General features: G+C 38.7%; 2 protein-coding genes across 2 annotated transcripts in view; both read left to right on the top strand.

Annotated features, from left to right (window-relative positions):
* The window catches only part of LOC140938637 (adhesion G-protein coupled receptor V1-like), an 88,597-nt gene extending 79,114 nt beyond the window's left edge, over positions 1-9,483 (top strand). The window contains exons 78-87 of the mRNA XM_073388134.1: positions 60-182; positions 2,446-2,550; positions 3,084-3,206; positions 3,973-4,054; positions 4,277-4,379; positions 4,888-5,045; positions 5,457-5,578; positions 5,886-6,077; positions 6,866-6,937; positions 8,267-9,483. Coding sequence (XP_073244235.1) covers positions 60-182; positions 2,446-2,550; positions 3,084-3,206; positions 3,973-4,054; positions 4,277-4,379; positions 4,888-5,045; positions 5,457-5,578; positions 5,886-6,077; positions 6,866-6,937; positions 8,267-8,548 — 1,362 coding nt within the window. The 3' untranslated portion in view covers positions 8,549-9,483. The remainder of the gene's footprint in view (positions 1-59; positions 183-2,445; positions 2,551-3,083; positions 3,207-3,972; positions 4,055-4,276; positions 4,380-4,887; positions 5,046-5,456; positions 5,579-5,885; positions 6,078-6,865; positions 6,938-8,266) is intronic.
* A 627-nt stretch (positions 9,484-10,110) lies between these two features.
* Positions 10,111-12,183, top strand: part of LOC140938640 (A disintegrin and metalloproteinase with thrombospondin motifs 19-like) — a 64,814-nt gene continuing 62,741 nt past the window's right edge. Inside the window, exons 1-2 of the mRNA XM_073388138.1 lie at positions 10,111-10,491; positions 10,616-10,926. Of these exons, the coding sequence (XP_073244239.1) occupies positions 10,377-10,491; positions 10,616-10,926 (426 nt within the window). The 5' untranslated portion in view covers positions 10,111-10,376. The remainder of the gene's footprint in view (positions 10,492-10,615; positions 10,927-12,183) is intronic.

Raw genomic sequence — 12,183 nt, 5'->3', positions numbered from 1 at the left:
GTATAGGAGATATGCCAGTGTTAAGGGTTTGTTGTAATTCTTGTTTTCTCGCGTTCCAGAGTGATGAAGACGATTACGTTGAATGCCAGTGCGAACATTTGTCCATATTTGCGGCTGAAGGAAATAGTGACAATCGAACCGGTTATGAATTATATTTCCGTATAGTCTGCTTTGTTTGCATGGTAAGTGGGCTGTTATGCGAATTTGTCCTATGCATTTTGGGTTTTATAATAAATCCTTCATTAAGTCCCCCTGGGTATCTTATTTATTTCAAGCTCGTTTGAGGCCGGATGTTAAAGGGGGGGGGGGGGGCTTGATAGAGAGGGCGGGCTTATTTAATTTACGCAAACGGGGCGCTATATTGCTTTTTCAAAAAACAAGAAGACGCTCCATAAAGAACTAGGACACAAAGTGGAAAAGCTCAAGCACATAACTTTAGGGGTCTTCCAGTCGAAGAACGAAACAATTCCAAGCTTCCACCTCATCAATAAGCCATACAAAATATGAAAAGCTTCTCTATCTAAGACAGTAGAAACAACCCTCAAAGTTAAAATTTTTGTTCAGTGGCCATTTGGCGATCAGCTCTTTGGGTTTAGTCGCCAGGGGAAATTTTTAGGCGCCAAATTATATTAATTAATATATCAAAACTGGCATTAACAAAAGCAGTTAGCAAGTTTAACTTAAAATGCAGCACTCTCTATAAATTACTCGTTTATTGTGCAAGGCATTAGTTACTGATAGTCTGAGAATAAGGTTTGCAGATTCATCTCCTTGAATCAATACTGAAACGGAATTGTAAAGACAATTACCATTTCCAGTTGTCTTTAGGACCTTCAATCCTTCTGTATAATCCCCAGTTGGTATATGAGAGCAGAACTTAAATCATCCTCTGTTAATGTGTTCAAAATTTCCCAGTCGCAACTTGATAGGCGACCTATTTTTTTTTCTGATATTTGTTTCGCATTTCTTTTGCGACTTTTGTTGATGATGAACTTGTTTCCCCAACTATCAAATATTTTTGGAGATTTAAAAGGTCGTTTTTAATATCGCTAGACATCGCGAAAGCCTGAAAAAGGCAGGAGAGACTGAGTATAGGAAGATCAACAAGTTTTCTAAATCAAATCATTGCTTTATAGAGATAACATCGCGCACGTGAAAATTTGTTGAGTTGTACTGGGAAAAAATGTTTTTCCCAATCAATTGAAAGGAACCCAAGCAAAAATGCCGCTTACAAAATAATAAATTTTCTTTTTCCTTTATCATCGCTACAGGTGTTTTAAAAAAAACATTTTTTGCAACAACCATAAGCTGTCAGTTTTGCGATGTTTAGTTTCGCTTACATTTATCGCTTTTGTTTACAAAACCGCGATTCAACTCGCAGCACGGTTCACATGTTACGGTTATCACATAATGTTCTGTGTTGAATTTGCACCAATTAAGCTTTCCCTCTTCATGTTATTAGATTGTTTCAGTATTGATTCAAAAATATTTATAATATGTAGTCCAGTTAAAAAACCACCGAACCTGGCTTGACAAGCAAGGCGCTTCGATTGCGTGTCATTTGTCACGTGTCAAAAGTTAAAATGTCACGTGCAAGGCAACAGACTGAAGGCGATTTGGCGAACGAATGCAAGTCAAGTTTCATTGATGTTCATTTTCAAAACGCTTAGCTCTGAGATTTTTTTAAGTTTTCAATTTAGCATGTTTTTCAACGGAAAAGTAAAAAAGTAATAGTATTCAAATCAGCTAGAATAAATGTTCTTCATATTTCAGTAGAAGTGATTACCATTTCTGTTTCTATACGCCAACACGAACCTATTCTTCACGGTCGCCAGCTTGGCGACTATTCTCCAAATGAAGTCGCCAGTTCCAAAATTTTAGGCGCCATGGCGACTAAAATGGTCGCAACTTGGAGGGTTGAGAAAATAGTTGACATACCTTGGACTTTTTAAAGTATTAGAGAAAAAAATCGGAAAGGTCAGAAGGGTAAGCCTGTTTGTTTTAAAAGCTCACGTTTAACCGAGATGTATTGCTCGCTGAGGAACAGTCCCGTCCATTCATTAACTCTACTAATCAGATTGCACTGTTGAACAATGAACAGTCTCAAAGACTATCAGGCGTCAAAAGTTATGTAATTTGCCACGTTCCCATACGGAACGTTTCAGACGCTCTTTTGTTTATGCTATGTCACAGGGTTGCCCATAAAGCTCTTAAAGTTTCAAAGAAGTCGACTTTATTGCAAGATTTTTATACATGTTTTTGAGCTTTACTACACAATTTATTTATATTCATATGATTGTAATTAGTTTTATATTTTATTGCAAAGTATTTATACAATAAACGATTTATCTATCTATCTATCTAATTTCGCACAGTCGTAACTAAAACCTCAACGTTGAAAGGCCATAAAAGTCGTGACATTAAACTGTTTTTGGACTATTCTAGGCCGCCTTTGCCGTGGCAGTGATAATCCATCACTTGTGCTCCGTTGCAAACATGTTTGCTGCCAAATTACTGATGCACCTGTTTTTCGCTGGAATGATGGCTCAGGTGGGTACTCGCTTGATTGTGTGTCAACCAAGACTTCCTACCGCGCCTCTGTATTAATATTATTGTTATTTTTTTTTAATTTTTCATTTCTTTTTGTCAACCAACTACCTTTTCAAGGTCGCACCTGTGGGTACGTTTCAGTGTGAACATAGCATTTATCTTTACCCTGAGGTTACCACTTTCAGGACTAGCAACACACTGCTAGATGTATAGAGCGTTTACACATGACGTCACATCCGTCATATTGGTGTTCCAAAACAATAAAACGGCGGCCATGTTCGTTTTCCAATCCAATCCTCTGGGAGTTGAACTCCTTTCTTATGCAAACGCTTTCTTTTGTAATTCTTATGAATTTGCTTAGACGTTGGCCAAGTGATTGAAAACGCTCTATAGTAATATCGCTCTCGGTCATTGCAAGAACCAAGTCCATCATTTATATACCACGACAGACTCTACAGACAATATAAGCGTTTAATAATTGATTCATTTATTCACTCTGTTTTATATTTCTTGCATATTAACTTTTTTTTCAGTTAATGTTTGTTCTTGGCGCTTATCTGAGCCCCACTTTAGTGGGAGAGTACGCTCGCTGTTCGGTGCTGGCCATGTTTTTCCATTACTTCTTCCTCTGCCAGTTCACTTGGATGTTTGTTGAGGTAAAGTAATATGTAACGCTTGTTAAGTTCTCTATATTATTGCTGGAGTAAATGAGTCGTGGCTAGGTGATAGTGACTTCACAACAAACTTATAAATTGAACGAAAAAATATTTTATTGTATATAATTAAACTGCGGAGTGAGGATTTTCAGCAATAGAGAGACCCTGCAGTCATGTATACAACTTAACCAGTTGAGATTAAGCCGAAAAAAATTATGGCTTGAACAAGATTTGGACCCATGCCTCTGTTGTACTGGTGCGGTGCTGTAACTAACTAATTTATCTGGACAACTAGGAGCTAGTCATATTGTGGACCCGTGGAGGGTAATTTAATTTTCAATTCATGAACTGCGAAATTCAATAGAAAAAAGATTCTTGGGCGTAATCACAACTAAATCCGTTTTGTAGAAAACTGCGAGGTTCTTCCTTCTCCTGAAAACAAATAGCAGATTGCAGTAACCATGAAAGAGGAAGCGGACGGCCCTTTGTTGTGTTTTCTAGCCTCATGTTTTCTCCATTGTTTATTGCTTCATAATTATTATTCGCGGGTTTAATATGTCGCTGTCGAAAGTCTGTGGTGAAATACCTACAAAGAGTCTGCGACGAGGCTTTGCTGACTATACAGTTGTTGAATTCTTACGTGGTTTGTTATTTTTATTTTCACTTCTTTTCAGGGGGATCGTTATTACTTTCCCCTCCACGGCCCCCTCTCCTCCTCCATTTTTGTTAAACTAGTTTACCTTAATTTCTCTTTTCTTTGTTGTAGGCATGGAATATGTGGCGAGTGTTTGTACTAAATGATGAGCACACGGACAGAAAATTCGTTTGGTTCTTCGTTCTCGGTTGGGGTGAGTAATTATTCCCGCCATCATTAGGTTCATTTCTCTCCGTTAAGCTAAGCATGTCTTACAGCCACGCAACCTTGATTTCCCTTGCACGATCGAATCCTGCTTTCGCCAGTAGATCGTGGGGTATGGAATGTACATGAAATCGATTTCTGCTAAACTATTAATGGTCAAGTGTCTCGTTACCGCACCTTTTAATTGTGACTATTCTGCTACGATCCTTAGGCTTACCTGTCGTGGTTATTGTTCTGTATATAATGGTTACTCAACTGGGATTTGACTGGGCGTTCACCAAAGCCTACGCAGATGTACATGACAACGGAGACATGTAAGTTGTGTTTCTTCTTCTCCTCCAGCCCCCTTTAAAACATTTTTATGCAACTATTGTGCCATTAAAAAGAAAAAAAGACTACCTGTAGAAGAACTCTCCTCAGAGATAGTAGAGAGAGTTAAATACGCCAGTGCACTTGAAAATTTTTTCTTGAGTGGAAGGTTCTTTCTTCCTCTCGATTGTCACCTTCCTCGTGGCTTGCGATGCTGACGCGCTTGCGTATTTCGCTCGTTCTGCTTTCCCAGAAGAAAAAAAGGAGTGCTCGTAGTCTAGGTAACACTTCCGGGTTTTGTCCAAATTTGTGATAGTTAGAACAGACTTACACATCACTATAAACACCAGCAGAACAAACTGTTCCTCAGAATCTTGCAGTTAACAGCTGAGCTTTCCGTCCTCACGAACGTAGAACCAACTAAAACCAACTGTGTTCGTGTTTTGGAAGAACACGCTGTTGATAGGAATGTAACCTTACCACCATATCTCCTCGTTATTCTACGTTTACCAGGTGCTTCATACCTAACGCTTACGCTGCGCTTGCTGCCGCCATCGGCCCAGTCCTCCCGCTACTTATGGGCGTTGCCGTGGTGTTTACACAGGCATACCAAGTTACTCCTCAATGGAAGTACTACGATGATATATTCCGTGGTCATTACAACATCCGAGGTACTTGTTTTGTTTCGTTGATGAATGACAGTAATTTTCAAACGCCCATTATCACTTATTTTCAAGGTTGCATCTAAAAGAAAAATGGGAGAAACAACCGCAGATATAAAAATTACGGAATGTTTAGTTGCATATGCCTTTGCCGGGAGATCGAAAGAAGAACAGATTTTTATACTCTACTAGTATATGCATATACCAGGCTATTTTTGGTCAACTGCCTGGCCACATTGTGGACAATGATGATAAGATGGACTTAGTATTTTGTCCATATCGGATCAATAGAAAAGATTTCAGTAGATAACGTTAGAACATTTTTGTTGCTCGTGTAACTTAACTGGCAGATATCTTTCCTTTGCCGCAACAGCGTGTCCCAGTTTAAGTAATTAAAGTGTGGTTTTTTTGTCCATTTAGAAATCCGCTACATCATGGTACTGTTTGCGCTTATTACACTGGTGTGGCTGTTTGCTGGGCTGCATCTAGCTTTTGGGTCCGAATGGATGATCATCGTTTTTACTGTATTGGACGCAATACTGGTAAGCTTCTTTCAGAACCGACATGTATCTAATTTAACGGTCTTATTAATTAAAGTAGAGGAATTGGTCAGTGGTGACTACTTTTAATCAGGCCCCAGTTGTTCAAAAGCTGGATAGCGCTATCCTCCGGATAAATCATTGCTTTATGCACTGGATAGAGATTTATCCGGTGGATAAACATTTATGTAGCGTTAACTACCTTTTGAACAACTAGGGCCTGGACTCTTATCTGGACAACTGGAGGACAACTGTGTTTTCATCACTTTCTAGTCAACAGCGTTGATGCTATATTTGCCTTTGCTTTCAGGCTTTATACGTCGTAATCTGGTACTGCTGCCTTCGTAATCAGTTGAGAGGCGTTTTTAAGGAATCGTTTGCGATCCCATCTGTTCCACCGCCTATAGAATTACGTGACGATATGTTTAGAGACAGCCCAAGCCCTGGACACTCAATATCCAGCCTTAAAAGATCAGGGATGAGAAATTCCCCGGATGACCCGGTAAGAGATAGAAAAAGGCATATAACATGGTGACAGTTTTGAAGTAAGATATTTTCAAAGTTCAGAGTGGCATTTTGCAATGGGTGTCGCTCCTACCATCAGCCGTATATTACCGCCCAAAGAAAAGTAAGGAGGAAAAAACGCACTTCCTTTCTTCCCATTTCAATAGTTTCCCTCGATTTCTATCTCGCGCCAAACTCTATTATCGGAACAACTGGAACAAGCTAGAACTCAGTTACGTCTGTAAAGAGGTCGATAAACATGGTCACTGTTCTAACAGCCAGTACTTTACCAAAACATGATAAATGGTCACAGAAGTAGGATCATTAGTGTTTGATCATGGAAATGCCTAAAAATATAACCTGTTATTTTAGGCTTTGCCTTGCAGATAAGATACATTCGTGTAAAACTGCATGGATTAGTTTTTAAAGTTTTGATACTATTATATAACTTTGTAAAGTAAGTGATTGTTTGTAAAATGAAATTTAAAAAAAATGAATTGGTTGATTTCCTTTGATAGTTTTTTACTGAACAATAACCTTGTTTAAAGAATATGGGATGTTATTGACTTAAACCCTTGCTATCGCTTATAAAACGGTACTCCAAAATTGGAATTTCCGCCTTGATTTTGAACTTTTTAAACGGAAATAACTAATACTTAAATATTTTGTTGCTTTGACCTCGCAGTAAGCAGAGGTTAAGTGTTTGAATTTCAATTAAACTATTGCATGAGTGAACGATAAATGATTAATCTCTATAAATTTTTCTCCTTTTTTTAACTGAGTCAGGTTTATCTGACGAGAATTGAAAGACGCAAGAGTGCCAGCGTTGGATATAATCCGAATACAAGAATTATTGTTGTTAGTTCAGAAGAATCTTTTTGTTTGATAACTTTAAATTTCGTATTTCCTCTAAAAAGCGCCTACCACGTCGGTCAAACTTGCGAGTAAACGCCCCTCCCTCCCCTCACCCTGTTCCCCCACTACTGTTATTGGTCTGAGAACGGTGCCTCATCCGTTAAGTCTCTTATAGTTGTCTGTATTTCCCAGTATTTGTGGAGTGTCATCACCTGTTCTTCCCCCTTTCTGGTGGCGTTTTTTCGGGGAAATACGCTAGTTTAGCTCGTTTGTCAGCCACTCGCTTCATGTAAACTCTAAAATATCCAAACTCGACCCGTTCAAGCGAAATAACAGCATTAAAACTTATATTAAAGTGTTAATGATTAATTAAAAAATAATCTAACCGCTAAATTCAATTGGTAAATCAAATATCTTATTTATACGGCACTATTTAAATTCTTCGGGTAACTCTTTTATTTATTTAGTTTATGTATGTTTGTTTATGTATTTTTTTAACGCTTTAATTCGGGTTAGGTTATTACTGCACAATAGAATAAATGTGCATTACATCATGCATGCTGTCTCGTAGTTTCTAACTTTTTCGTTGCATCCTTTTCTTTACGGTATGTTTTTGGATTATTCGACAATTAAACGAACATAAACCGTACTTGCCCTGGATGAAGAGATTCAAGACAATTAGGTAGACCAGTCAGAAAAGAAAGAAGGACGTCGCCGAGGATAGCTTTTTGCAGTCCTTTTGCTTTGATTCAAGTGTCTGTCAAACAAACGAAATATCGAACGTGTTTGTTTTCGCCCACCAAACCAATCAAATCCAATCAAATTGTAGCCTGCGAAAACAGCCGTTTGTCCTCGTTCCTCGCTGCTGGGGACGTTTCGCGACACGGCTGTTTTCGGAGGCTAATCAAATTGTTTCTCCAATTCTTGTTCCTTTGCTAGGTCGTTCGCGCAGCTATTTTGCAGGTCATACTAGAATCGTCGTTGTGTTCCCTTCTAGCAAACAACTGACAATAAAGGGTCGCAGGAAGTAAATTTACACAAGTAGGCAACTCCTTCATATTGCAAATCTTACAGCACTACTTTATTTTCAACTTTTTTTACATCTCATTACTTATATTGTGATCCACTCGTTTATTTGTTTTCAAACTTAGCTAAATTAAATTCGCAATATCAGAACTACCTTAAAAGAATACAGACAGAGAGATAAGGGGTGGGGGGGGGGGGTATTTCGTAGTTAGGTCGGTGAGTGTTAGGTCCAAGGGGGGGGGGGGTCCTTTTGACAATGTTATAGTTGAAGTGTCCCTTTTGACAGTGAGTTTGCCTTTCTCGCAGAGCGACTGGGATGACTTAGACCTTGGAGTTACCCCCAAAGGAAGCCGTAAAATGCTCGTGAATATGGACGATACTGACAGCCTGGGGCGAGTGAATGAGATGTACGAAGATGACGACTTCGAAAACAGGGACTTAGACGACCTGGTATTTGCGCTGAAGACCGGGGGACAGTTTGAAAGAGAACCGACATATGACGATGAAAAACCAGAATTGGACGGAAGCGGGCAGGGACAAGAACATTATGAAATGAGAAGAATATCAATTGCTGATACACATTTATAACAACTGCTGTAGTGTGAGTTTATTTTTCTTCTAATAAAGCCCCGGACACAACATTTTTACCAAACATTTTAACCATTTTACGGTACCTGAAAACTTGCCCCTTTTATTCAGACTTGTTGTGCCAATGTTGCGTTAATGTTGGGTTAATGTTGAGCTAATATTCTAATTTGTTTGGCCAATGTTGCGCCTTTTTGCCGGGGCTTCATTTTATGTTGCTTCTTTGAACAGTTTGTAAAGCATTTTTAATAATTTATATCATTGCAAGTAACCTTTTTACCTTGAAGCCAGGGACACTTGCAGTGTAGAAGCGACTGTTCTGGACTTTTGAGAGGCTTGTTATTTTTTTACTAAAGTTGCTCCACTTTATTATGAGTGCGTTATTTTTTTTATAATGACCTTTTTAAGCGCCTTTTACTTTTACCCGGAACTGAGTGTGCAATCAACCGTATGAATATATCTCGTTAGGGAGAATTTATAGAAATACCATGAGCCACAAAGATCGTTACAATTTTTTAATTAATTAATTAATTATTAATTATTTAATAATTATTTTAATTATTAAATAATGCTCGCTGGCATCACCATAGAAAGCTTGAGTGAAAATTACTACACTTGTGCAACTAGCGAAAAAAATGTCTATGTGATACTAAGGACATATTACTTCTTTACTTGCAAAGCTTTTTTTTGCATAAATATGTATAAATATTCTTGTAATATTATCAAAAATGGAGGAAACATTTTCTTCCTCCGCTAGAACGGTTATGTATCTCATTGTAATATAGTTCAAGAGTGTTTCTTATTTAATTAATTTTTTAACGCAAATCAAAATTCTTATCTCAACTAATATTTAGGTAGGAGTATTACCCGATTTAAATAATGGCTGTCAATAGGAAAATACTAGACGAGAATAAAATGCAATGTAAATTTGGTGTGAATGAGTATTTCTTCTAAATCGAGATATAAGAGCGGCAGATTGATGATGAGAAGTGAAAAACGGCTTTTTGAAAACTATGGTTTAGACACAAAGCAGATCTTAGAGAGATTACTGGAGAGATTTGGAAGAAAAAAGACTGGAAAATTCACTGAGAGGCGGAAAGCAGGCTTCAAGTCAGAATGTAAAAGCCAAGAACTTCGACTGAAAGTATAGGATGTCGTGCGCGCGCCGACGGGCGCTGCATAGAGCCAGCAAAGGGGAAAGCACTACCCTTTAATCCCATTAATTCTGCCACTGCTTTATTTTTACAGTTTTTCTCTGTTTTTAGCCACTTGTAAAGTAGCAATATTCTTAACAACGGGATACATCCACGTCTTAATCGCAGTTAATCCCGGCCAAACAAAACACATACCAGTTCGTAACTAAGTAAACTAACCGACCGACGGGTCACGGAGGATTGCATTAACATCCCCGGCATTTAAAGGCTTTTCATTCTGCAAGGTAATTGAATATTTCTGACTAACTCAGCGTGTGAGGATTTTCCTGTTATTAGCCGGCTTGTGCATAATCTTTAGTCAAGGCCAATTGGATTTCCCCGAAAGCATTTTAACCATCTAGTGAGGTTAATTTTCGTGGTTTGACCTCTCGCGTAATTTGGAAAGTAAAACCAAAAAGCGATAGCACTGGTTTAACTTGAGGTTTACTTCCCGTTATTACTTTTGAGGCCATCCACTACCGGAACATAAACATTGCCATTCCAAGCCTAAACAACCCTTCACTTCCTCGCGGAGATACTACACAAAATATCGGTGTGTCTCACAGAATTGCGGTGTTGAAAGGTAGATTGTGATCAAATTGACGTACCCCAGTTTCATAAGCTCTATCTACGTAGAAATGGTCATGAGGCGGCTACCCTGTGCCTGCTGGTTCTTTGCTTGGTTTCCGATTTTTTCATTGATTTCTGGGAACAGCAATGCGGCTGAAATATCATTTCGTGATAGCCAACAAGGTTAGTGTGTAATAATGCTTTTCACTGACTTTTAATGATCTTTACGCGGTTTCTCTACTATGCATTGTAATGCTTCCGGTTGTCACTGTACCGTCTAAAAACTATAATATTTGAATTTACACAGCTAATCTTGCCAGACTCTTGCACGAGTATGAAATTGTTTACCCTCAATTGACTACAAAAAGTGGCTTGTCTTTAAACAACAAACTTGAAAGTGCTGTTGAAGATGAAAGATTGTACCTAACATTTTGGGCCTTCGGTGAGGAATTCCGGCTTGATTTGCCGAAAAACCACAAACTTGTGGATTCAAAGTTCACCAGCGGAAGCTCAGATAATCTGTATCATCGTCAGACGTTATCCCGAAATTGCTATCACATTGGAACTGTCCGGTCTCGTGCAGAATCAAGCGTTGCCATCAGTAGCTGTCATGGCTTGGTAAGACCTGATATATATCATGATTTATTTGTTTTTATTGCGTGAACGAGAATAGTTTCCCTTCTAACCTCTCTCGAGTTACACCAGTGAGGTCCTTTCAAAATTTGTTGATACCTCCCATTTCAATTATCGCGTAATAAAAGAGCTGATTGTGTTTATATGACATATTTTCGAGATTTTTTGGTCTGGCTGCTCCCAAGGTCATCTTTGTGGATCTTAATATGCTACCGTTACCGTTCGTGTCACTCTCAAAACCGATCCACATGATAGTAACGCTCCTGGTAACGCATCTCGGTATTTAAGCGAGGAAGGGCTGGTGCAAAAGAAGCCAAATTCAGATTATCATGGCCCTCTCCTTTGTGAAGCACATTGGTTTTTCCTGACTTCCCCCCGCTTTCTTAATGTTAAAGGACAGGTAAAATGTATTGGATGCAAAGTTTTGCCTATCCAGTTTGATATTAGAACGTTCATTGTCAACATCGCTCCCCAAGGTTCTCTCCTACTCCGTGCTCCGGGGGACAAGAAGATGAGAACGGCCCTAGGAACGAATTATAACGAGTTTGAGTTACTGTTATTAAAGAGACCATCTTTTAATGGCAAAGGACCATAATAGGCGTGCATAAATATATGTTACAACTTTTTTTTTTTTCTCACTGAATACTATCCATTGTCCCTCCCCATATTCCTCACACACATCTTAGACTGGTCCCTAGCTGACGTAAACGACAAGGGTAAACTTAACCTGAGTATCATGCCTTCCTTAGGGGCTAGGAGAGAGGAGTTTTTAGAAACAGAAATGCCTGATGCACATGATACTCAGTCTAGGGAAAACCGAGAGCCGGCGTAGCAAGCTGGTTTATAGTTATGCAATCACAGGTAGCCCAAGCTCGAAATATGTGCATCGGCGAGCATCGGCATTGTTACTTAACATTCAAAATATAGGGATTTGTATGGGAAAAAAAAACTATCGTGTCTGTAACCTACGAAAATGAAAGGATTTCAACAAAAAACAGCTTACCTTACTTAAAATGTGTGTTACGTCTCTCCTGTTTCGTCCACGGGCCGATTTATGGCCGTTTTCTGGGCTTTTATGTAAACGGTTTTCTCTCTATTGCTGGTTTTCAGTGTCACATCATTCAAAATAGATCAAAATAAAAATCAAAACCGTACAATAGATAAAGTCCAGATTCTGGGAAATGAAAGGAGGTACATATACAAAGACCCGCGCCAAGATTCAGGTCAGAGGAATATTTCGTG

This window comes from Porites lutea, chromosome 5 (assembly GCF_958299795.1).
Source record: "Porites lutea chromosome 5, jaPorLute2.1, whole genome shotgun sequence".
NCBI classification, from domain to species: Eukaryota; Metazoa; Cnidaria; class Anthozoa; order Scleractinia; family Poritidae; genus Porites; species Porites lutea.
This window is presented reverse-complemented; position numbering and strand designations above follow the sequence as displayed.